The sequence below is a fragment of the Pyrgilauda ruficollis genome, unplaced genomic scaffold, assembly GCF_017590135.1.
Source record: "Pyrgilauda ruficollis isolate IOZ18807 unplaced genomic scaffold, ASM1759013v1 scaffold37, whole genome shotgun sequence".
Classification (NCBI taxonomy): Eukaryota; Metazoa; Chordata; class Aves; order Passeriformes; family Passeridae; genus Pyrgilauda; species Pyrgilauda ruficollis.
Window position 1 is genome coordinate 8,584,530 of NW_024525156.1, and position 26,185 is coordinate 8,610,714.

General features: G+C 40.9%; 1 protein-coding gene across 4 annotated transcripts in view; it reads left to right on the top strand.

The window, feature by feature from the left end:
• FBXL7 (F-box and leucine rich repeat protein 7) overlaps positions 1-25,474 on the top strand; it is a 171,545-nt gene extending 146,071 nt beyond the window's left edge. For 2 of the 4 annotated variants that reach the window (XM_041476013.1, XM_041476014.1), the window contains 2 exons: positions 17,267-17,878; positions 22,418-25,474. In XM_041476013.1, coding sequence (XP_041331947.1) covers positions 17,267-17,878; positions 22,418-23,154 — 1,349 coding nt within the window. In that variant the 3' untranslated portion in view covers positions 23,155-25,474. Of the gene's footprint in view, positions 1-6,373; positions 6,432-9,459; positions 9,555-17,266; positions 17,879-22,417 lie in introns of those variants that run through there. The other 2 variants (XM_041476016.1, XM_041476017.1) reach the window with 2 other exon arrangements.
• Positions 25,475-26,185: the final 711 nt, after the last annotated feature.

Sequence of the window (26,185 nt, forward strand, 5' to 3'; positions counted from 1 at the left end):
AAAGAGGAGAATAAGTGTTTAATAAGGGAGAATTTGATTAAAAAGTTGGTACAAGTCTGAAAAGTTGGTACAAGTCTGTTGTACTGAAGTTGTGTCTCTCATAAGTTACTACACTCAAGGTAGCATTACTCCCAGAAAGTGAGAAGGGCCATTGCCTGGTTGAGTTCCAAGGATGTGCTGGACACACACTAAAAGCTGTTTTTTTTGCAGTGTAAACTTAACTTAAAGCTACAGTATCTTGGTAGCTTATCTTAAAGTTTACAGCTCGTGTCCATCTGTTTTCTGAGCTGTGCTATCATGAAGTGTCTCCATTTTAAACAGAGCAGATGAAGCCTCTGCAAATGCCCCTTACTGTAAAGCTATATTCTGTGGCTTGCCTGATTAAATTTTAATTAATTTTAACATAATAAGCTAAATTTAAAAATAGTTCTTACCACTGTGCCACTGAGTGCGTGGCTTATTTTCATACTCCTCCATTGTAATATGCCAATTCCTGATCTTACATACTTTAACAAAAAAAAAGAAGAAAAGAGAGAAAGTTAATAGGGTAAAATCATTATGGCTTAATTGTATGATTAGAATATTAGTCATAAGGAATTTGATACCTTTTCCTAGAAAAAATGTTTTAAATTATTTAATTGCCTTTAATTTGGTTTCCTAATTATATTAGGTGTATATTATTAAGTTTTCCCTGGCACATACTTTTATAAATGAAAGGTGAGCTTTTTATTCAGTTGTAGCACTTCTGTGGTTTCCATTACTTTCCATACTTAGGAAGAAAATTCAAAGCCGCTGTTTCATTTCTGTCCATCTGTAATTATTGTAATCTGCCTATACCTACAGCCAAATGTAGCTCTGTATGGAAATAATGTACATATATGTATGGAGAGATAATTAGATTATACCAAGGCTGTGATTCCCTGCAGGAGAAACCAGAGTCTGAATCAGCTGCAGTCCTTGCCAAGGCAGAACATGATCCCTCATTGCAGGTGTTTAGCATCTCCCTGTTGCTCCACTATGCAGCGCTACCAGTGCTCCACAAATCCACAGTGACATCTCGGTTGCTTTTGGAGTTTGTCCACACCTTTTCTAAGCAATGGCTTGTTGCAGCTGGTTAAACAACACTCTTTAATCCCTAGCTTTATTTTGAAGTTCTTGTCAACGCCTGATATAAATCAGTTTTCTCATCCTTAAAAGTATAACAGAAACAAACAGCAGCGAGTGATGAATCACATGTGCTGCAGTGGAGTGCTATTCAGTTCACATAGCTTAAAATAAAATTAGGATCAAAGCAGTTTAATACTGGTGTGAATTTAATCAGTAGTCAATGAACTGCTCATTTGGGATCAGTACCAGTAGTGCCACAGATAAATTACAACTCTGAGCACTGAATTAATGTTAATGAGCACTTACAGAAAACAGATTTAACTAATCCCCAAAAGTTACAGACTCTCTTCCACTCACATTCACATACTCACATACTCTGTACACTCACATACTCTGCCAGCACGTCTGGGTTACAGTTTCCCCCCTTTCTCCATCTGAAGTGCACCCATATCCTGCAGGAGATGTGGGTGCTCTCACCTCCTGGGACACAGTGCTGCTCCCTGCAGCTGGTGAGGCAGCACCCACGAACTCGGGTGCACCCCATGAGCTGTGGGTGTTTGCCTGCAGCAGCCTGCCTGAAAGCAGGCAGCTCCTGGCCTCTGATTAGGAAAATGCTCTGTCTGGTGATGACGATTTTCTTTATTATTAAGTTGACTGGTTAGAGGTGACAGGTTTTGTGTATTTTAATGCGATCAGTGTTGGGAAGCACACCCTGATTTTATGTGTTTTTTACACCTGCACACACCAATGATTCACTCACGTTTCTGTCTTAAAAGGTGATGTCCCAGACCATTTGCCAAGGTTAGGCCATGCCATCACCATCTGTTCCTACATCTCACTTTGTTTTCTTCAGTAATCTTCTGCTGCATTGGCAGGGCATAGAATCACACCCTCCACCCATACCTTTGTGTACAGAAAGGCTGCTAAATGCAGTTCAAGTGTGGTAAGATTGCTTTTTGCTCTTGAGAGTTTGGAGTTTTTCTATAAACAAGAATCTGAATTCCCTTCAAGGAGTAAATATCTCTTCAGAGAAAGGCTTGCAAGCTTGCTGCAATGTACTGCAGATAGATGAAGCTTTGTTGTGTTACAAGGCAATTTGCCTAAGGGGCAGGCTCTGCCAGCTGTAGTCTCAGCTAAAATAACTTATTCTGCCTGAATTGTTCTCCAGATATGGCTTCACTTGCATGAAATTCATTATAGTCAGTAAAGACTCAGTAGCATCACTGGTGAGTGCTGTAGATATAGGAGGTAATGAAGTTCACTGAGGTATGCAGGAGCCAGGACTCAGTCCCAAAGCAGGCATCCCACCTGTGTTTTGGAGCAAGGAAAAGCTGGATGTCCTTGCCTAATGGTCAACCCTCATGGCTGGAGGCATTGTGGCCTCTCTGAAGCCTTTTCTTCTCGTGGTGTTTCTGGCTGGTTTATAACATAGCAGATCACTTGGGAATGTATTGTCGCCTTCCAGAGCTTATGAAATAGAAATTGCTAAATCAACAGAGGCCATTCAACATAAAAGCCTTGCAAGTCAAATAGCACTTCAGCAGCATGTGTTTTTGTTATACCATTTCAGTAAACTCAAAGCTTTGTAAGGGCTTTCCTTTTAAAGGTGGAATGGTGAAGGGGTGATGCTCCATGTGAGCTGTACAGTCTGTCCTTGTGCTCTGCTCTTCAGCCCTTGTGAACAGACAGCTTTCTGTAAGGTATGTGCCAGGTATACTTTTGTGCCAGGATTTGATGAGTTGCATCACAGTCTGACTCTGCAGTGGCAGAATTCCAGTACTGCAAAAGTCACATGAGAAGAAGGTTGGTGGAGAGTTTGTTTTCCATCTCCAGGCTGATGTACAGACATCCCATTTCTGCAGGTAGAGAACAAAAGACCCGTATCTGTGTTATGGAGATGGTCCTAGGCAGGATTTTAATTCCTGAGATTCAAATGGCAGGACTTCACTGCCGTTGTATAGAGATACCTCTGTAGACATAAGCAGGCACATGCACTCATGTCATTGAAAATGTTCTACTTCAGTGCTTTTGCCACCTCTATTTCCTTCCTTGTATCATGTCAGAACAGTCAGTCCAAACTGAACAAGAGGGATGTGTTGTGATAGACACAAACTACAGGGTGTTCAGGAACTGGAAACAAATTTTGCTGTCTCCCAGACTGAATAATATATTAAATAGTGAAAACGTCAACATTTTTTACTAGTTTTTGAATCACCCTCAGGGCTACAGAAGTATTTTCCTGAACTGTGTGTAATACCAGTAGTATCAGTGCCTTGCATACGGTTCGTGTGTTCTGTAAATGGAATTAAAATGATGGAGCAAGTAAATGCATAACTGGATTATAGGAGATTAGCGACCCAGTATTTGTAATCTCATCTCACTTCTTACTTTAGCATTTCTCATAGTGACACTTTTGCAGTGTCATGTCCCTATACATGGTTCATGCTATAAATAGTAATGAATACAGCATGAGTGCGGTGTAACTTAGTGTGATGAAATGAGGGCAATACTTTCCAGCCAATTACTGATGTTATAAAATTCTCTTTGCCACAAATAGAAGAGAAAAGAGTGAACTAACCTGGCAGCATTTCATTTTTGGTGTGTAGTGAGGGGAGTTGTGATCCTGTGAGATGCTGGCTGCTCTGAACTTACAGTAGCCTCTGGTACTCTGCACATCCTAGGAACTACTTGGCATCCAGGTACTACAGCATCAACCTCTGTGCTTGTAAATTCAGTGAGTTGGAAAATGTGAAGTCACTACGTGCTTCTAAATGTTTCCTAATAAAAATTCTTTTTACCTTCTCATTAAAGGCTTTTAAATGCAACTTTGTGATCTCTCTTTATTGGCCGTGTTCCATGTTTCCAAATTATACTGAAGAATGCTAGGAATATATTTTTATAATTTTTTGTTGTTGTTGTTTGCAGTAGTGTTCTACTTGAAGTCTGTGCAATTAGGAGGGAGATGATGAAGTAAATCATTACTATAATTTCTCCACCTGAAGCCTCAGTACCTAGTGGAACTATAGCGGAGTGTTAAATGTCTTTTCTGGAACCAGAGCCTCATTACATCTACCTTAATTTACATCACACATCCTGTAAATACAACATTGTCATCACTCGTTAAAAATAATAGTAATACAACAGTTGGACAGTGCTTTTCTCTCTCTGAAAGATTATCACTTTCCCCTGTGTTTTGTGTCCATCAGCCTTACTTCTGAAGCAGGTCTTAGAAGAACAAGCATCAGTTCAGCTGGAGGTGGTCTGAGGGTGAATTCACTAGGATTTCAGTACCAATTTAGTAGTTCTGGTAGTCCTTGTCTCCAAGCTTAGCATAGTGCATCCTACCAAGAAAGCTGTAGCATCAACTTTATCAAAAGGAGAGGACATGCTAATTTTTCTGCAGCAAGGAGGGAGACTGGCAATGGAGTGTGCTGCTCAGGAGTCTCAAAAATGAGGCCAGTGAATGCTGAGTCTCAAACTCTAGCTGTTAAGTTACAAGGATCTTTGGTATATTCATTGTATTGTGAGGAAAAAAAAAATCTTGAGGATTTTCACTGAAGTTCAGGACACTTATCAGAGTCCACATGAGTAGAGTTTAATATGCTCCTGTGGATCATGTGCACTGCAGTGAACTTCACCCTCTTTCCTCTCCAAATGGAGAATGGTCTGTATTTTATGAAGAGTAAAAAATCTGTAAAAGTGTGCACTGAAACAACTTTGAAAAAGCTGTAGTGAGGGCATTGCTTCTCAGCCCCAAATGTATATCTGTGCCAATGATGAAAATAAACATCAGTTACTTCATTTTTCACCTCCCTGACAAATTCTTTCAGTAAGAGTTTTACTTGTCTGTTTTAGAAAGATCAGGATGGCTAACAAATCAGTGCTGGCTGATGGTAAAGGGTGAGAAAGCTCTTGGGTCATCTTGTGTAAACAACATCTTAAAGCAGAATTTTCTTCATAGATTAATTCCTCTATTGTTGTGTTTTGTTTGGGTTTTTTTTTAATTTTGCTGCTTCCTAGTAAGCTGTAGATATCAATCCTAACCCACTCAGCCTATGCCTTGATCTATTTGTGTACTGTGTCAAAATTTTTAACCCTTGCTAACCCTGTTTAACCCTGCTGTGCCTTAGTCGAACTTGGCTACTGCTCCTTCTTAGGTGGCTCTGCAAGTACAGTAACCTTTCCATCACTTCCCTCCTCTAACTGCATGCATCGGAGGTCATGGTACATATTAGCATGTCCTTTTTGATCTTCAGCTGCACAGGTCAAGATCACTTAACTTTTCAACTCAGAGTTTGGGAATTAGAACATTTATTATGACATTTTCACAAGGGTTTGATTTCTTTTAATTAGGCAGGATTTGTTCTTCTGTGCAAGAAAAAGAGGAGCATTGTTAAGTTCAATTGAATTGGTAAACACAGAATAATTATATTTAGAAGGTCCCTTCCTGTCCACCTTCCCATCAGGTATATATACATATTCATTAGACAACCCTGGAGGTTCCCATTTCCCTTGGACTTTGAAGATAAGGGCCTTTCTCTTCATCTTCCTCTTACTTTTTCAAGATGTCTAATATTTCTTGATTCCAAATCAAGAATGCTTTTGCTGCTGTCCTGTATTTCAGTCTACTGCCTGAGATACTGCCATAAGCTGGTGATAATAAATCTGAGAAAAAATTAAGAATTCCATATAAATCAAGAATGCTTTTGCTGCTGTCCCGTATTTCAGTCTACTGAGATACTGCCATAAGCTGGTGATAATAAATCTGAGAAAAAATTAAGAATTCCATATAGATCTAGTGATGATGTTTTAAATAATTAGCTTAGGTTAACATGATGCAGTCTGAAAGATTTAGATAGTGCCAGAGTCCTTGCTTTGAATAATAACTCAGCAATTATGTGTAGACATAAACTTCACATTTTCTTTTTTGCACATTGATTTTGAGTTAATGAAATCGAAGTGACATTGAAAGAGTCAGTGAATAATTTTGTTTATCTCATTTTGGTAAATTGAAATCACAATGAATTGAAAAAGAATAATTACAGTCAGTTCATAATTTCTGCACAATGAAGCAGTTATTTATTGTGGTGTTCAGTAGACGGGGAAGTTATTGAAGTTGCCATAAATACTGAGTGCCGAATTTTTTATTTACTTGCATGTATGTGTATCTGATACTCCTCAAATGTCAGAGTACCATATGCTGTTGCGTATAAATAGCGATCTGCAATTTATACAACACAAGTCACAGACACAGCAATTGGGACCTCAGACAGCAGGGCTGGGCTTCAGAGGGTGGCTAATGCCCTCTGAATGCTTTTGCAGTCGTAAGTACCATCTGTTTTGACACAGTCTGGGACTGCTTCACACTGGTGGCCAGGAATCCATGTAACTTCGTGCAGCTGGGCTTGAGCCAGTTACATTTTTCTAGTAGAAGAAAGCTGCCAATAGCCATGTCTCTTTCCCAGCTTAACTCCCAAATTTCCCATAAACAAAATTTTAATCCTTGTAGTTCTGAGTAAGCACTGCGTGCTTGCTCAGTGCATTGTTGTGTGTGTATTGTGTGTGTTTGTAACAAGAGGGGACTGCTCACTGCCACTCCAGGGCTCTCATAACATGACGTGTTTATTATGAAAAAGCCTCGGTTTATGTATCTTTGTTGAAGAGACACTGGATAAGTTAGATTGAGCTGGTGTTGTGGGTTTCTGCTTTGGAGGCCTATGTTTCTTTGCTTTCATCCTGTCCAGAGTGTTCTTCTCACCCAGGTCCCAAAGGTGATTGGATGGGGAATTGGCTTTGGCCAGCTCTTTGCTGAATGCATTTCTTTGTCTGTACATGTAGTGGCAACACTGTGGATTTGTAAGAAATGCAAAAATGTGGATTAAGTGAAGTTTTCCACCATTCCTTTAAAAAGCCCTGGAGACCAGCTTTGTTTTACTCAGATTGGCCATGTGTCAGAAGGGAGGAGGGATGCAACCCTAGAAACAAGGTATTTGCCCTCAAAACATGAGAGTGCTTGCCAGGATACTAGCAGGTGCTTTTGAAGGAATCTCATTCCTGGAAAAGAAAATAGACTTTGAAAACTGAGGTGTAAATGGATCTGAACTGATCAGGAGCAGGTGTTGCAGGTCAGCCTTTAGTTACACTTTGCACAGTTCCACTGAATTTCTGTAATTCGTGGGCATTCTACAGATGGATGCAGGCAGGGCTCCTAGTCTGTAAAAGCATTAGTCTGGGAGTAAACACATCTCCTTTCTAAAGTCAGAAAAACTGTTACTGCCTCAGTGTGATTCTCCTAGGGGACTGAAAAGAGCTCACCAAACTCACCCTGGAGTGAGCAATAGCATGGTAAGTTATTAAGCAGTTTTTTATATGAAGGTTATGTTCTCTTGTTTGTTGGCAGCATTATTTTTGCTGTTTCATTATCACTCACTTACTGGTAGTTTAGCTGGTAGAGGGATGTGTCTACTGCTCTGACACATGACTCATCAGCTGGGACACCAAGCAGGCACTCGCAGGTGTCTCATGGACAATCCATAACAAGCTGGGCTGAGCCAAGCTGAGTTGGGATTGGCTTTACCAATTGGGTTTTGAGTTTGTTTTCTCATTTTTAATCTAGAGGCCTCTTCTTGTGCTATGTACAACTCTGTCCCATAATTTGCAGGTTTATCTTTTCAAAGACTGTTTTCAAAGCCTGAATTTATTTTAGGAAGCATGTTTGTACTATTCTAAATTACATTGATTTAATGCATCATTAACATACGGAGAGAGACTAACAATACAAGAGTGTGTAGAGACAGGACAAGGGGAAATGGCTTCAAAGTGAACAAAGAGTAGGTTTAGATTACAGATATGGAAGAAATTCTTTACTGTCAGGGTAGTGAGGCAATGGAACAGGTTACCCAGAGAAGTTGTACATGTCCCGTCCCTGGAAGTGTTGAAAGACAGGTTCGATGGAGCTCTGAGCAATCTGTTCTGATATAAGTTGTCCCACCCACAGCCAGAGGATTGGATCTAGATATCTTTAAAGTCTCTTTCAACGCATCAACCTTCTATGATTCTGCAATCTAAACTTGATGATAGAAGAGAAGCACAATTTTATGGCTTTAAATCTCTCATTACCTTTTATTCTTCTGTTTAGCATACTGCTTAGCATTTGTTTCTCCAATTTTGAAGGTCATATCCTGGATCCCCTGTTAATTTAAAAGTCAGTAATTTCTGAGAGCCACATGCTTTTAAAATGCCAACAGTTGATTATGAGACAATGTTCTTTTACACAAATAATTTGCTGATGGTGAATATGCTGGAAACAGCCGTTCTTGGGGGAATTATTTGTCTACTGCAGCATTTGCTACCAACTGGATGCAAGTCCTCTTGATTACACAACAAAGTGATTATATTGTCAGCTTTTCCCTGAGGTAAACATTCCTCTGCTTTGTATATTATTTTCCACTTAGAGTCACGCACATCTACCAGAACTACATTTCATTCTATAGGTCCCTGTGGTTTTTATCCACGTGAACTGAGGATTTTGAAAATATTTCTCTTCCATAAATCTATTCCAGCAACTTGTCTTGAAGTTTTATAATAATGTAAACTGATACATATTTTATTCCAAATTCTCACATTTTTGGAAGGTAAAATAGTAGGACAGCTACAATTGTCTGGAGCAGCTGCATTTTGAAGTTGGGAGCCATTAAGCAGTTGTGCCAGTTTTCTATCTAAATTGCAAAGATACATTTGCATAAACACAAATTGAGTGTTTATCATTCAAAGTTAGAGTGGGATCTGTTTGTCCCATCATGTTATTCTAAGTGACTGATTCTGGTCCTATGTGTGTAGCTTGAGAGCCACTATCAAGAAGTGTGCAATCATCTTCTCTACATTTATTTAAACTTGGTCTTAAATGAAAAATAAAGAACAGTGTATTTAAAAAGTGGAACACAGTAATGTAGATGTTGTCTAGTCAGGTGGAAAAATGTTTTACCTGACAAAATTTTGATCTTGGAGCATGTTAGAGTAACTCAAAGAAAAGGCAGGTTAAAGTTGTAAGCCTGTTTCACTGAAACAAGTTATTCTCTGGATAAATTGGGAAGGTTGGGGTTTCTGGGTTAATTAAGGCAGTCAAACTTACCAGGAGAAGAGAGAGAGCTGATGGCAGACTTTTAGTATCATTTGAAATCAAGCAAACTTGCTATCTTTTTGTTGTCTTATTTAAACCTTTATATTGAAGTATGTTGAAGGTGCATATTTATAAGCATTTTGTAAAATTATTGTTTTTGTTTTAACTACATTTGGTTTGTACATTTCAGAGCAATGCATTGAACAGCATGGATCCTCATGGGTGTGATAATCCCGAAAATGGGGGCTGATGAAATGCAGTGTGTCTGGTCCATTGATAATCCAGCCTTGAAAATCCAGCAGGGCACAGGATGCCTCTCCTCAGAGTGGTATGGAATAGGATGGGAGATGATAACTCATGGTTTTGAGGAGGTAGACAGGGGCTTTTTCTGACCAGTGAGTTTATCTACATTAGCATTTTTGTTCAAGTCCAAAGCTTGCTTTTTAAATGCCTCTCCTTCTTACTCTGTTTTGGTAACCACCACAAGGTGTATGAACCCAGTTACACTCAGGCAAAACTAAAGCCAAAAAATATGTTCTGGCAGTACACCTAAAGCACCAAAGGCAACCCCTACTGAGCATTCAGGGTTGGGGATTAAATTAAATATTGGCAAAAAAATAACAGCCACTTCCCAGGCCTGTGGATGTTTGGTTTTCAGCAATATTAGTTTTGCTCCACAGAACTCCTCTTTCTGGGCTGTACTCCTTGCTAATGTAAATATAAACTAGCTCAGCTGGAGGAGCTCCCCGCCATACCATAAAGAGTTGGGAGAGCATCTGACTGAAGGATTTAAGCAGAGCTTTTACTTAAGCATGTGTGGAATTCATTTTGGGATACATATTTACAGAACGTGGAAAAAATGCGCCTTCCAATCCATCTCTATGTAATTCTCTGCAATGCTGCACTGTGAAACCCTTTTCTCAGAGTTGATGTGCTAGTATCATCAGTGGTACTGAAGGCTAAATTAAGGTGCTTTGACTTCCTAAATTCATAGTAAATTACTTTTTTTACTTTTCCTCCCCCTCAGTCTTTGTATTTTTAGCTTCGTTCAAAAATAGGGGGATAAAATGAATTCCTGCCAAGTGGCAGGGGACAAAGTCTGTAGGGGGGAAATTAGTTCCAGCTTTCCACAAATACATTGTAAGGAAGAATTATTTGCTTAATAAAACTATAATTATTACTTCACTTGCAATGCTCTTTGACTTTAGGCATCTATTGTGAATATGCCAGGAATGCAAGATCAGGTCTCCAAATGTGTGTAGAAGAGTTTATAGGCTAAAGAAAACTGGAGCTCAGCGTCACAGGGAAGCTACACCAGTATAATCCAAGGTGTAAAGTGTCACACAGAAACTGCTGTGAAACGGCTACAAATTTTAGTTAACATATCCCTCTTCCACAATGCCTCTAGTCTTATACAATAGCTACAGTTTCTTATTACATTCTAAAGCAGGTTTTTAAAAACCATAAAAGGTTATTTCAAGTTCTGTGGAACTGTTTCTTCCAAGACCATGTGGATGTGATTACTTTGTGAGCTCCAAGGTTGCTTATTCTTACACTGACAAATCAAGCTCTGCTGCAGGTCTTTGCTCTTAACATGAGAATTGCAGGACTGACAAGATCTCACAGGATAAAAAAAAAATTAGTTTTCACCTTTGCCAAAGTGTTTATGTTCCTTTGACCTCAGTTTTCCACGTAATTTTCTGTTTTGGCAAAAAATAAAAAAAATTGTCTGGTAGAAGGGAAGCAGTAGCTGTAAGCCATCTCAGGTTTATTTGGACTTTTGCATGTGTGTATTGGAAACAAACTGGTGAAATACAAAGTAAACAAAATCATTATAAGATAAAATGGGAAGGGGAATATCACTCTGAGTATTTGTCAGCTGTGATGATGTTTCGGGAAGAACCCTTTAGAAATCACAGAATATGCTGATTTGGAAGGGACCCACAAGGACCATTGAGTCCAGCTCTTGAGTGAATGGCCCTCAGAGGGGTTAAACCCACGACCTTATGGTTACCAGCACCATGCTCCGACCAACAGAGCTGGTCTCATCTGCAATGGCTTGCAATCTTTATGAGCAGACTTTCCATTTTTCTCTAGGAACCATCCTTTACAATTGAATTGAGGCATAAAATTACCAATATCTAGAGAAATGGGTTAAAATGTATGGCCCTGGAGCTGCAAGGTATTTGGAAAACTGGAAACTAACACTTTGAGAAGGTTTCTCAGTGCTCAAAGTACTCTTGAAAAAGTAGATTAAGGAGAGAGAAAACATAGCATTCTCCAAGCAGACAGGTGTAGGGAAGATGAATGGATTCTATAAACACAGGTGAGGAAAATAAATATCTGGGTGCTGTATGGCACATGGGAATCCCAGCAATATCTTGAGTCACATAGTGAAAATACATGAGCCTTTTGGGACTGTTGAAATCTGGAAGGTTGAAAATGTGGTTTCCATGAAATATGAGTGCAAAGGACTCCACTTTCACCACTGCTGGTGAGGTTGGGTGGTGCGTGGTGCTTAGTTAAGAGCATTGTGCTTTAAGAGAAAAACACACAGATAGGAGAAAAGGTAAAGGAAAAGATAGAGGAAACGGGGAATATTAGTAACATGACTAATAAAAAGAAAGGCAAATGCATGTAAGAAATCCTTACAGGGAGAGTGAAGACCTCTCATTCTTCACAAACACAAGGAGAGGGGCAAGAAACAGCTTCTTATATGAGACAAATAAGAGGAAAAACTTAGAAACATGATACAGTGACAACACTGGAACAGGCACCTCAGTGAGCTGAGTAATAGCTGCCCCTAGCAGTTAAAAACAGGGCAGACATGCACATCAGAGATGGTTTAGGTGTACTTAGTGTTTTTGGAGAGATTTGAGAGAGCTCATCCAACTTATTCTGTATGTTCTTCATTGTAAAAGGCTGCAAAATCATGTAGCTATCTCCACTGGGCAACCCTTTCCTTCTGACTTCCTTGACTGCTGCAGCCCCACACAAGTTTGCATGTGAGTTTTGTTCCAGCTGCCTCTTTGCTATCTCAGAGTCTCCAGTTCCTCCCAGCCTCCTGGGATTGGGAGGAACCGAGGTCAGTAGGGTAAGTTATCCTGAGAAAAATGCCTGAAGATGTTTGTGATGTGGAAGACGCTCTTTAATTTTTTGTAGGTAGCACTTTTTCTGGAACTTTGTCCATACCCAGAGCCTTGGAAAGGAAATGGCTGGGTTGTAGCCTGCTGTCCTAGCTAACTCCTTTTCCTACCCTCATCCAAGGGCACACAGCCATGTTTGAAATCTGTCTGTCAAATTCACAAGTCTCTCCTTGAATCAGCCCACACTGTATCCCCTGTAGAAGCCTCTGTTCCCCTTTGCACTGTTGATTGTAGCTGCTGCAACCATTAAGTTCCCATTTTCCCCAGTCTCTGTAAAAGAAGTACTTACTTGGCATGCCTGAGGTTGATGGTATTGAGGTAAAAATGTGAAGTCTATACCCACATTGCACTTAATAAAATATGTAATATCTACACAATGCTTATTGAAGAGATGCTAAGTCAGTGAGGTTTTGGCACGCTGTGTAAATGCTTCTTGTGCACATTTACTCTGCAGCTAATGTTTACAAAAATGAGACGATTACTTTTTATTTTTCTCAGCTATACTGACTTTTTCAGAGCTTGAACACCGTTTTGTTTATTTCTTGTCTTAGTTTTGCTAAAAATGTCGGTGGTGACAGAAGGTCAACGTGGAGAATCCTTTTCAGTTGTCAGATAATCTGAAGTTTGATTGATATTTACAAAATTTTCATTTTAATTTTGTCAGCTTCTAGAACTCATTATGGCATTCATTTAAAAAAAGACTCATTCACAATACTGTAGTGGAAGGTATGAATGAATGGAGTCATGCCTTAATCATGGAAAATGGTTCAATCTTAAAAAGTCTATGCTGGGACCTGGACATTGAATGTACCATGTTAGTGTGCATTACTGGAGTAATGGAAGTACAGCGCTGTTTTCTCTCTCTGGTTCTGAAATCATATTATTATCATTGATACCAGAAGGAATGGAGGTTAGATCTTGGCTTAAATCTTATATATTTAAAGGTTTTTTGTTCCCATATGTATCTACTAATTGGGAAACAAACAGGGGAGGAAAAATCCTTTGAAATAAACCAGATTCCTAGTGGAACAAGAAAACTCCCTCTAGTGCATTTTTATGGTTCTGTTTCTGGCACGCATCTTTTGAGATTTCTTTAAAGATTGTTAAGAAATTTTGTCTTACATCAACAAACAACTTTCAGAGCTTGATCAAAGCTTTAATAAAAGGTATCTTGCACAGACGATTGGAGGCAAAAGGGCAAAAGAGGTTGTAGAGAGGGAAGTGCAGGGCTGCTTTCTAATTTGCTTTTACTTTCTAAGAGCAACAAAATTAAAGTCACATTTCAAGCTTGTAAACAATTGCGTTTACAAGATAAATGCTTGTATAGGGTGTGCGTGTGTATAAAGATGTGTACTGAGAACTGTAATCAGCAACTTCATTTGTGCTTGCAGGGTTGTGTTTATTAATGTTACACGGTCATTAAGTTGCCCTTTCTCAGACTGCCCCGGCCTGTTGGCTAGCACTCAGTAAATGGTGAAGGACAAAATTCTAAGGAAACTCCTACAGGTTGAGATAGTGCTACAGGAAACCCCTCCCAGCAACATTAGAAAGGTCTGGAAAATGTACAGTAGACCAAGTGTTTTGCTGAAGTTTTAAATGCTAGCAAAAAGCTTTCCAAGTTTTTCCTGGCAGTAAAGCTCCTGGACTCACCTGCTATTTTTTTTATTTTTGTTTCCCCTTAGGGGGTGTACAGCGAACAGTAAGCAGGAATACCTCTGTGGAGTTCAGCTGAGCTACCAGCAAAATTCCTGTCTGAGAGCATATTGCATTATGGGCTCAGCAGAGCAGTAATGTGCTCACAACTCACTTTTTTAAACGCAGTGACACCACTATGGTCTTTGTCCACAATACTTTGTGGTGGGGAGACAGGGTGCATGTGTATGTGTCTGTCTGGAAGTCCGTGCCCCGAGGATGGAGGGAGCAAGTTTTACACCATGCACCTTCAGGACTGAAGGGAAAGGAAATACAGGATGCACATCTGGAACTGCTATACTAATGAGAGAATTAAGAGAGCACAAAGCACGGAGCATACACATAAAACAGAAGGTTAGGCCTTTTTTAGCTCGAAGTCTAAGTTAAAAAACACATATTAGTAATTCATTACACACCCAGAATGTCTAAGGTATTGATTATTCACAGTGCCCAGGAGTGATGAAGGAATGCCACTTCTGATCCAAAGCAGTGGAGATTAGCCGTATTAGCTTGGAGCGTTGCTCAGTAGGGGAAGGAGGGAAAATCATGGAGTATGAAAGGCTTTTTTATGCTTAAGTAGAAGTGGAAACTAATGAAGACTGTAGAACTAACGAAGACCCTACAGAAATTTCAAGGTGTTTTTAGCGATAACTGACTAAAAATGTATGTTTTCCAAATATGCTGTGTCTTACAGAAGGTACTCATTCCCACAGGACTAAAAATTGTTTAAAGCAGATGTAAATAATTTTAACATTTTGCTTTTGATTTTAGTTCTGTTTTGTGGAATAGAAACAAGTGTTTCTTCTGTGGTTTTTTATTTATATCATTTTGTTTTCCTTTTTGTTCTGGTTTGTGTAAAACAAACAACCAACAAGTCAACCAAGGCAAAGGCCCAAAGCAAATGAAAAAGTAAAACGAGAGGAATTGACAATATCAAATACATGTAATAGAAGATACATCCAGCACTTGGGAAAAAATGTATATTCATTTATATTAGAAACATTCTTGTATTAAAAGCTCAAAAAAGGAGCAAAAAGTAAAGACTTTGCCTCATATTCTGCACATGTTTAGCTTCAGGCACTGTCACTGGTTTTGGTGATAATGTGAAGGAGGTCAAACATATGGTAAGTCCTTGCAAAAATTAATCTCAGAGACTGTTGCCTAAGAGGCCTGTGGAGTCAGTGCTTGTCTGCAGGAGCCTGGCTGCTGCTGGTTGGATTTTTCTCTCCAGCTGTAAATCTCATTTTTAAAATACCAGCATATACCAGATGCTTACCAAATAACACTCTTCGACGCAATTATTTGCAAAAGCTGCCAGGGGGGTATTAGGAGGTCTCAAAGGGAGCAGGGTGTCTGCAAAACCCACTCTGCATGAAGATACTGTTCTTGCTCATAAATACACAAATCCCTGTGTTAGGACCACATAGCCATAGCATGGACTCAGAAGCCTTGGGGAAAATGTTCTTTCCTTTAATTTGCTGAAACAGTGAATTTCTAAGTAAAACAAGATGCAGAAGAGGAAGAGGGAAGGAGCTGGGTAGTATAGGTTTTTCCTCCATGGTGTGTGATGATTTTGATGTCTCTGCAACTCAAGTAGGTGATCTTGAGCAAGTCATTGAACTTTGTGTCTTTTGTTTCTTGTGCTAAATATTTGTGCCTCTTTTGTTTGCAGACACACTGTGAAATTACAGGCCTGTGGTTGCTGTTGTTGTAGGTAGCAAGATCAGAGCGGGCCTGTGCTGGACTAAGTAAAAGCTTCATGGGGAAGTTTATGTGTAACGATCAAATTCACCAAAAATGTACTTAATTTAAAAACTCTGCCCAATCCAGGTGTGGACGTGTTTGTTGAATGCATTTCTGGCTGTATCTTGCTTGGCCCTTATCTGTGCTGTCACAGTCACACAGCTGCAGAGTCAGTGTTACTTAAGGGGTGGCCTTTGTACACTTCCCTGAAAGGCCTGAACACTGATGTGACAGCAGGAGATGTGATATGGAGAAAAGCTTGGTCCTCCAAAAACATTGTCTGCCTGTAAAACTTGTTATTCTGCTGGTCACTAAGTTGTGGTTACTGTATTCATTTCTGCTTTCCTTTACAAAGAATTTCTGTTGAGATCAGTACCGAGGTGGAGGGCGTGTGCTCAGCAGCAGCATGCATCTCTCACACGCTGGTTGTATCTTGTGTAGCCTACTGCTAAAATATCTTCAGAGCCTCTAAATGTACTGCCCATGGCATTTGTTTGACTATCAAAGTTATATCTTAGTTGTCTTCCAGTCTTTTACTTGGTTTCCATGGAGAAACTGGGAGGATGAGTGGAAAATGCTTGTAGGCAATGTCAGCACACAGGGAAAACAGTTGAAATAATCTTACAGCAAAGATTACCTTTCTTAGTAGCAAAAAAAAAATCTCAATTCTTTGTGCCTGATTTTGGTAACTAAAATGAACTAAAGAAGGTGAAGAAGTAGCAAAATTTTTTGGGGAGTTGGGTTGACTGGTTCCAGCGTGACAAATAGCCCTAGCAATAAGTATGTAAATATTGTATAAAATATTGTATAATAATTCTCCAACTGAACTTCACTTTAGTCCATTGGAAAGGAGTATTTTCTGTGTGCACATGAGGAACTAGTCACTGGGCTCTTGGATGAAATTCTGAGTTTCAGTTTCCATGACTGAGAAATTAACTTCTCTGATGACACATTGAAAATAATTGTATGGCATTGAGCTTTTCCCATCTGCCCAGATCTGGTGAAGGAAGCAGAGCTTCCTTCACTTGTGAGCTCTTTTTTGGCCTCCTGCTGACTGGCTGAAGGAGCTGAGAGATGAAGGACCATAGCATTCTCTGCCCCTAAGAGCTCACAGCTTTGTCAAGGTTATGAACAGTTACCTTCTGCCAGAAAAAAAAGCCTGTGACTCAAACATAATACTTCAATTCCATGTTTAATTAAGAGTATAAAGAATAAAAATCCTTGGATTTTAAAAAATCCTTCCACTGCTGTCTCCTCTTCTGGACTCAGAACTGCATCATCTCCTTTGCTCTCATGGCTTTTGAAATACATTTTCTCACTCTGACTGGTAGAAGTGACTGCTTAACCCCCAACAAACCCCGAAGCCCATCATACTCCATTAGCAAACGGGCTAGCTGTGCTATGCAGAGAGCTCTGTCTTTGTCCAGCGCTCACTGAAATTGTGTGTTCTATCTTCCAGATTCCGACCTGAGCATGCGAACGCTCAGCACGCCCAGTCCAGCATTAATATTTCCACCGAATTCCCCTGGGTTCCAAAATGGCAGAGGTTCATCGACATCCTCATCCTCAGTCACTGGGGAAACCGTTGCCATGGTCCATTCGCCGCCTCCCACCCGTCTCACCCATCCTCTCATCCGGCTGGCATCCAAGCACCAGAAGGAGCAGGCCAACATAGACCGGCTGCCCGACCACGCCATGATCCAGATCTTCTCCTTCCTGCCCACCAACCAGCTGTGCCGCTGTGCCCGCGTGTGCCGCCGCTGGTACAACCTGGCCTGGGACCCGCGGCTTTGGAGGACAATTCGCCTGACTGGCGAGACAATCAACGTAGACAGGGCTCTCAAAGTGCTGACCCGGAGGCTTTGTCAGGATACTCCCAACGTATGTCTCATGTTGGAGACGGTAATTGTTAGTGGCTGCAGGCGGCTCACAGACAGAGGACTCTACACCATTGCCCAGTGCTGTCCAGAACTGCGGAGGCTGGAGGTGTCTGGCTGTTACAACATCTCCAATGAGGCAGTCTTTGATGTCGTGTCACTGTGCCCAAACCTGGAACACCTGGATGTGTCAGGTAACAGGGAATGTTCCAATACAGATGCTTTTGATGTTTGTCAAACTCCATAACTGCACACACTTATCCTTTCTGTGTTGTCTTTCAAAGTAGGAATGCCTGTCTCCTAGCAGAGCACCTGTGAGACATGCACCACTAAAATCTCAGTGCCCCAAATGCCAGCAACACCTCTGGAGTGGCCAGGCCTCTTCCAAAGGAAGTGAGCTAGCAGAGGTGGCCTGTTCACATGGCACAAGGAGTTATTATAGATTTTGGCACAAAGCACCCATAGAGGGGCCCACACTGAGGTCAGTGCTATGTCATGTGGTGAAGACTAGTTACCTCAGCAAAATTTATCTTCTTCACACACGTGTATATGTAGATTATATATAGGTAATGAACACATCTGTAATCCAGTAAGTGACTTGAGGAGGAGCTCAGAATAAGTGCTAGGCTTTTTTTCTGTGTATTAATATCTGTTGTCATCCCTAGCTAAACTCCAAGGTCCCCTTGTTTCCATTGCTATTTTGACAAGACTTAGTCCACTTGAACTTTTTTTCTCTTTTTTTCCTTTTTTTTTTTTTTTTTTTTTTTTAAGCTGTTTAGATCAGCAGAAATATTTTAGACAATTTTCTTCAGACCTGCTCTGGGGAAACAAGATGTTTTTCCCAAGGTCAGCTGCACAGAATTTCTTCTCTGCAAATAGGTTGGCACTTAATGGAAAGGATGCAGCCAAGCAGAGCACTGAAGTAAATTTGCTGCTCAACATTTACTTTGTGATCTCATCTGTTATCAGTCTAATGCCGTCATAAATCAGCCGAACCAGATTTGCCATTGCAGAGGTACCAGTGGCAATGAGAAAGATGAAGACAGGAGATTAAACAACAGGGCATAGAAAGTGATGCTATTGAGTCACTGGTACTGGATGCTTTTTCCAAAGCTACCTATCTGGAGTACACTGATTTGCATTCTTTTCTCTGCCTTTTTATTTTTTTTAAGCTGATTTATCCAACTCTCTCACCCCATTCCTAGGATGGCAGAATGTCATGGAAGGCATCAAAACAAATATCAATAAATCAGAATTATGCCCTTTTTGTGATTGCTTTCTGAAACCACAAGGCAATAAGGAGTCTATGAAACTCCACAGGAGTCTATTCACAGTGACCTTGTATATGAATTACTTGTTGTTGGTACACACTGGCATTAGTTCTGGATTGCTAATCACACATTCAGGTTGAAGGATCTCCAGTGTCAGGAAAAAATGTAGGTACCTCTTTGATTTAGACCTAGAGCTTTGAAGCTCACACCCTGAGTGTACCTGGGGGCTTGTAGGGGGTTGAAAATGCTTTGGTCCACAGCTCTTATTTATGGATGTGCTGTAGAACAAAGGTGACTTTTTCAAAGGCAGGGAAAAGGAAAAGATGAAACCAGGTCCTGCAGTGAGTTCTTTTGGGGTCTGTCTTCATTTGTGGTTTTCCCAGCCCTCTTACTCTCGGACCCAGAAGGTAGTGTCTGTCCCTAAGAGCTCATCAGTTTGGTATAAAGTGTGCAGGGGTCGAATAAAATTCCTGTCTTCCTTCAATTTTGTCTCATCAAAGAGATAGGAAGGTAATTTTAATTTCATTTTTTCCTAAGTTGTTCTTTCTATTTGGAGCATTTGAGGGGAAAATCCTCCTTTTGAACATGCTCAGAAGTCAGGGTGTTTGGGTTCAGATATAGCTTTTGCTGCATGTACCATATGAATTGAGGATAATCAGTCTCCAAGCCCTTGTTTTGAGTCCACTTTTTTCCATTGTAATGTGGGTAATTTTGGAGGATGTTTTGGAAAGAGGATTCCATTTTCCCATTCTTCTCTCTGTAGTTTGAGGACAAGGCTTGCACCTACATGTTTAAGGAATTCTCAGGACTGAAGTGTTCCACTGGTTTGGTTCCATACTGAGCAAGAGGACGTGGGGGTGTGTGTTGGGGGATGATGCTAGTTGCTAGTTAATTAAATCCCAGTTCACAGTTGTACATCTAGTTGAATCCTTTTCCCCTTTGGATGGCTACTTGGCAGCAAAAACTTACCAAAATCTTTAATGTCAAAACCAGATGTTTGTATTAACTTTAGGAGCTTTCCACAATGTAAGTTCTGTCACTGTCAGCATCCGCTTTGTGGGCAGGTCTGAGATATTGCTAGAAGTTGGTTGAGCTTGACTGCAAGTTATTATCTAACACTCCAGCCAATATGTTTTTTGGTCTGTTTGGACCTTTCTTCTCCCTTTTTAGAAATCAGTTATACTGTATGGAAAATCCTGTCACCAGAGCTTTATTTTTACACTTTGTATTATTTAGGACAGAAAAATTGTTGCGGACCCAGGAACCTGATATTTTGCCTAAAAATCAGTCAGTTCTTTATCAGCATGGACTCATTTTTCTGGTGAAACTGTTTTGAATATCCTTCCCATGAAATGTTTTACAGTGTAGCCAAAGTGTAGCCAAACTAGACATGGCAGCGCTGAGCTTGACAAAACCGTGATCACACAACTGATGTATGTGACTCCAGCCCTGCCGAGAGACTTCTGACCCGTTCACTTTCTAATTATGGTCATTAAACCTTCTTGGACTCTCAGCAGACAGAATGTTCTGCTTGGCCTCGTGGATGCATCATTCTCATTTAGCTGGATTTAAATTTGAATTCTGGTCAGAATATAAAATATCCAGACTGACTTCTTAATCCAGCGGCCTCCTCAGCCAAATGCAACATCAGCAGCTACATCAGGTGCAGCAGAACTCTGCCTAGGTGCCAGCTTCTTCGGTGAAACTCCTTTCATGCATTTTGTATCACCTACTTCAAAGAATATACTAGAGGTGAATTTTTTACGCCATTAGTTTTGTTCTGCTTCCCTTTAAAACAATCCTTTGTGTTACTGAGTGTGTATATAGTACTTACCTGAAGGCAAAAGTGTTTCCAGAGATTGCTCCAGAGTGATGGATCTGAAACAGTCTGAAGAGAAAATAGCAGTTTTAAAATGTTTGTTGAACAGAGTGTTTTACTTCAAGGTCTTTCTTCTGCATGATCTGTGCACAATTTGCCCATTTAATTGTGTGAGGCCTAAAGTAAACTTTGCATCTGTTCAACTAAATTTGAAATCCAAATTAAAGATCCAGCATAAATTTTAATGATTAATGTGGAAATCTAGTTGCAGGTGGCAAAATGTTTCAAGTCCATATCCCACATTTCTTGCAGCCTTTGTATGAGTCCACATGGTTATCTCAAGTGATATTTTTCCTTTTTGCTTTTAAGAACTGAAGCATATTCATACCTTCCACTAAGCCTCTGAATGACAACCTCTAATAGCAAGTGGTATAGCTTTGTGTCATGTAAGTTTTTGAGGCAGTCTCCATACATGATCATGTTCTTTAATTCCACACTACAGTATTTTGCAGAGTTTCTGATACATGGAGCTCTAAGGTCATCACTTTTTACGAGTCACTTCATACTGCTTGGCCAGTGTTCCAGCAATAAAGAAAAGGTGTTTTTATTTCTACCTGGGGGCACCTCTTTGAGCATAACCTGCAGAAATTCTCTGGGTAGCCATTTATGGCTAAAACTGTTGGGCCTTGATCACTAGTGGGTAGACTCTCATTTCTTGCAGCTGTTTCTAGCTATGCTAATGCAAAGTGCCCAGCTAAATTTGGCACAGTTTAAGAATTTCCCTAAGAAGCCGAAGACTGCCAGTTTGCAGTGCAGCAGAAACCACACTTTCCAAAAAAAGCTTTCACTCTCCACTATGCAATGAGTTGAGGTTAAAAATGGGGAATGTCTGTGTGTATTTTTCCCTTTAATCTAGTTCTTTGTCTTTCCTTGCAAGGTCTGGTGTTTCTCCTCCAGTCTAGTTACCTCCATTCATGGCCAGACTTTCTCTGTGGACACAATCCTTTTCTTTGTCTGTCCGTGTCCTCGCATGCCCTTATTAGTCTGTTGGCTCCTACCAGTTCTCTCCATTCTCCTTAGATTATCCAAATCTCCACCCTTCTGCAAGCACACAGTTGGGCCATAGTTTTGCATCCTTCCCGCATTGCAGGCTTGGGGCTGGATTCACATCTGTTCTCCAAATGCTTGGGGCAGGGGAGGAGGGAAAAGGGAGCGGGGTTGTGTTTTCTATAATGAGTTTGGATGGTGAAAGAACCTCTGATGTTGGTTTGCAAATTCAGCCAGTCAGCAACGAGACTGATGAAAAAACTGCATTGGTTGTCATGTAGTATCCTTTTCTCTGACTGTCACTGGGTTTATATTGCAGTAAAAGATCATAGGCTGTCCCCAGATAGACCCAGGAGTACCATTTTACATGTGGGATATGGACAAAATCAGTCCGGTGCTTTCCAGGGCTGTGTTTATTGTCCTCTGGTGTGGGGACTCAGCCCAGCAAATCAGAGCACTCAGTCAGGGTGATTCCACTCTTGCAATATGAGGATACCTTCATCATGTCCAGCACACCCCTCCACACCCGCCTTTCTGGTCCTGCTGTGCGCTTTGTTTTTACTGCTTGCTTAAACTCACTGTGTTTTTCCACTTAGGCTGCTCCAAAGTAACGTGCATCAGTCTGACTCGCGAAGCCTCCATCAAGCTGTCTCCCTTGCACGGGAAGCAAATCTCCATCCGCTACTTGGACATGACAGACTGCTTCGTCCTGGAGGACGAAGGACTGCACACCATTGCCGCCCACTGCACTCAGCTGACCCACCTGTACCTGCGCCGCTGCGTCCGCATCACCGACGAGGGTCTGCGCTACCTGATGATTTACTGCACATCCATCAAGGAACTGAGCGTGAGCGACTGCCGCTTCGTCAGCGACTTCGGCATGCGGGAGATCGCCAAGCTGGAGTCGCGTCTCCGATACCTGAGCATCGCTCACTGCGGCCGCATCACGGACGTGGGCATCCGATACATAGCCAAATACTGCAGCAAGCTGCGCTACCTCAACGCGCGGGGCTGCGAGGGCATCACGGACCACGGCGTGGAGTACCTCGCCAAGAATTGCACAAAACTCAAATCGCTGGACATCGGCAAGTGCCCTCTGGTCTCAGACACCGGCCTGGAGTTTCTAGCCCTCAACTGCTTCAACCTAAAGCGCCTGAGCCTGAAATCCTGCGAGAGCATCACTGGGCAGGGCCTGCAGATTGTAGCTGCCAACTGTTTCGACCTGCAGATGTTGAATGTGCAGGACTGTGAAGTCTCTGTGGATGCTCTGCGATTCGTTAAACGACATTGCAAGCGCTGTATTATAGAGCACACCAACCCTGCTTTCTTCTGAAGGGACACCCCACACCTGTCATTGCAATGCAGTTTTAAAAACACTGATGTATAAACACACGCTCCCATATTCAGTAATGCTGTCTTTTCTGTCGCTGACAGGAGTCAGTTTTTCTTGTACCTTATGGGTGAGGGGTTTTCTAGAAGACTATTTTGTTTGCTTTTTGTATGATCACTTTTTAAGGTGCCGTGGGTCTCTGTGGAGAGGCCACCTTAATGCAAAAGCAATGAGTGCTCAGCATCCCCGGTGGGGTGTCATTTCCATAAGAGCCATGATCTTGTCCCAGGCTACAGTAGCTGCCTCCAAAGGAAATAGCACATAATCCCTCCTTTGGAAATGCTACTAAGCTGTGTCAAATACATCTGAATTCTAGCTGTGCTCATGAAGCTGACTATGCAATATTGTGTCTGTGTTCCCCAACTTTCTCCAATGTGGCTGATAGTCATCCATTGTAATCCCTCAGGAGATACTGGGTAATGTTCTTAAACATACTCATTTGAAGCAGAGTAAGACCTGCTGGCCATTGCTGAGCACTTCTGCTGAGTGAATCTGGAGATTGTGCCCATGCATGGATTCTCTTGGGAAACCCACCTCCGGGTCACTCATGCATCATCGCTACTTGCCTTCATTTCTAAATTTGTCCTCTCCAGCGTGTGTAGTACCATCCTCTGGTAGTAGATAGGGACTTCTGGCTCTGATAAGCAGTGATGTATTCACCTGAGTGAAGGAGAACAAATGAGATATTGGTGGCCTGGCAAAAGGAAAAGCCAGCAAACCAGCCTGAGAAGCTGCTGTAATTCTGCAACAAGCTGAGATAGTCCTGTAGGACAGCAGAGAGGCTCTGAGGCATTGTGGAGCAGCTTGCACGGGGCAGTCCCAATTCCTGTGCTGCGTGGCTGTCGCCAGAAAGTCTGGCTTTGTCCCTTTGCTGTACCTTTTCAGCACCACTGCAGTGGATGTTCCCTGAGCAAAGCAGGGACTTGCGTTTAGGTCAAGTTAGGACGTGCCTTAACACACTTGGACACCTGACCCTTCTCTGTGGCCTTCCAGTTCAAAGGATAGATGGCTGATCTCAAGACTTCAAAGACATTAGCCTGGTTTTAGATAACACCCCTGGGGACAGAGGGCCTTGAAGTGTTATTCACATTAGATTTAGATTCTTTCAGACTTTGGCTCTGTGTGTTCCCACAGGCTGGAGATACAGCTGTGTTCAACAAAGAATTAAACAGCAGAGTTGCCCTGTGACACTGGGAGCTCCTGGTACTCTCATGGTCACTCTTGCTCTTGCATGAGCAGGAGCATTTTGGAAGTCCCCCATCTCATTGGCTCCTTCCCCAGAGCATGTGGTTGATTGGTGGTTACTTTCTTCACAATTTTCTGGCAGCTGTTCCTCTGCATTTTCACATGCAATGCTCAGATCTGAAAGCCAGACACGTGAAGGGTGATGATATTTTCAGGCAGGCCCCCTGTGCCTGACTGACAGGTGAATTCATGTGCTCAGCTCAAACACTGTGTCTCATAAGGGAAGCGCTGTGTCTGGTTTTCATAAGCAGTAGTTCCATCATCTCCAGACTACACTAATAAAATCAGTGCTATGAAGTGAAAATCAATATGCCCAAGAAAAACACATAACTGCTGAGGAAATACTTATAACAATGCTCTCTCAAATTTAAGAAAAAAAAAAAAAAAGGGCAATGGTTTGGACATGTCCCTGGAGAGGGAACTTGTTCTACTGCTGCAAAAATTTCTATAACTTATGTATCTTCCTCCAATTCTCCAATTTTGGATTTTTTAATATACAGGATGGCATCGGCTCTGAATTATAAATTAAGTTATACTAAAGCAAAGAGGGCCATGGAAAATGAATTTGTCATTGCTACTGCTACTGGTCAGTGACTAATATGAGGTGATCCCATCCCTTGGACAGTTAATTTCATTTTGGTTTTCCTTTCCATATTTCTAAACTAAGAGATTCTTCTCCAGCAAGTAATACAGTACATTTTATCTGAGCCAGCTATACTTTCTGTTTATTCTTTATCTAAAAATGGCCTCAAGAAATTTAAATGGTGAGCCCTGAGGATGGTGGGATTTTGAGCCATTTGCACTCATGAAATATAAGGCCTCACTAGTAACATTTAATTGTTTATTAAAAAAAAAAAAAAAAAAAAAAAAAAAAGCTACTTTTCTGGCTATGTTGAAGTGAGTGAATAGTGCTACATGGTTTTTAAAGTTTCTAATGTTTCAATTTGGCCTGTACTGTACAAATCTCACTATAAAGCCTTAATTTGCTATCAAGAAATAAAGCAATATATTGGTAACTGATGAGAATGCAGCGTCATTTGCACTAAGTGATTAACTGCTAGTGAAAAAGAAAAAATTAACTATTTCTAAAATTCAAAAAGTAGGTGAGTGAGTGTATCAACTCATCAGGTAGGTAAATGACTGTGAAAAGAGGGAAAAAAATTATTATGGATTATGACCTCGCCTATCTCTCTCTTTAAAATTTGATTTTCCTCATGTGGTTCTTCTTGACCCTGAAACATAATCAGAAACTGGAAGTATAAGTAAAAGAAAAAACCAACATAGTAAAAAAATGTATTTAAATTTCAGGAGGGTCTCTGAATTGGTTTAAAGGCATGTTAACATATTTGATGAGAAAAGTAAGATGGAGTGACTGAAAGGATAGAGCACTTACTGGAGCAGTGTTTCCTTTTGCATGCTGTAGAAAATCTTCTCAGGGGGGCACTGGTGGAAAGTTAATAAAGGTAATTTTTCTATTTTTCTTAAATATTTTTAAGTACATAGTCTTACATGATCCGAGTTGGTACTCTGAGACTGCTACTTATTTCAAGAAAATTTGAACTTAACTTATTGATGCAGCTTGCCTGATTTGACTCTTAACCTTTTTTCCTATGTCTACTTCCAAAATGACAGAACCAGAAAATACTGGAAAAAAAACTGTGCTGGAAAAAACTGAAATAGTGCATGTGGAGCTGAGTTTGCTGGAAAAGTTGCAAAGTGTGACTGATGT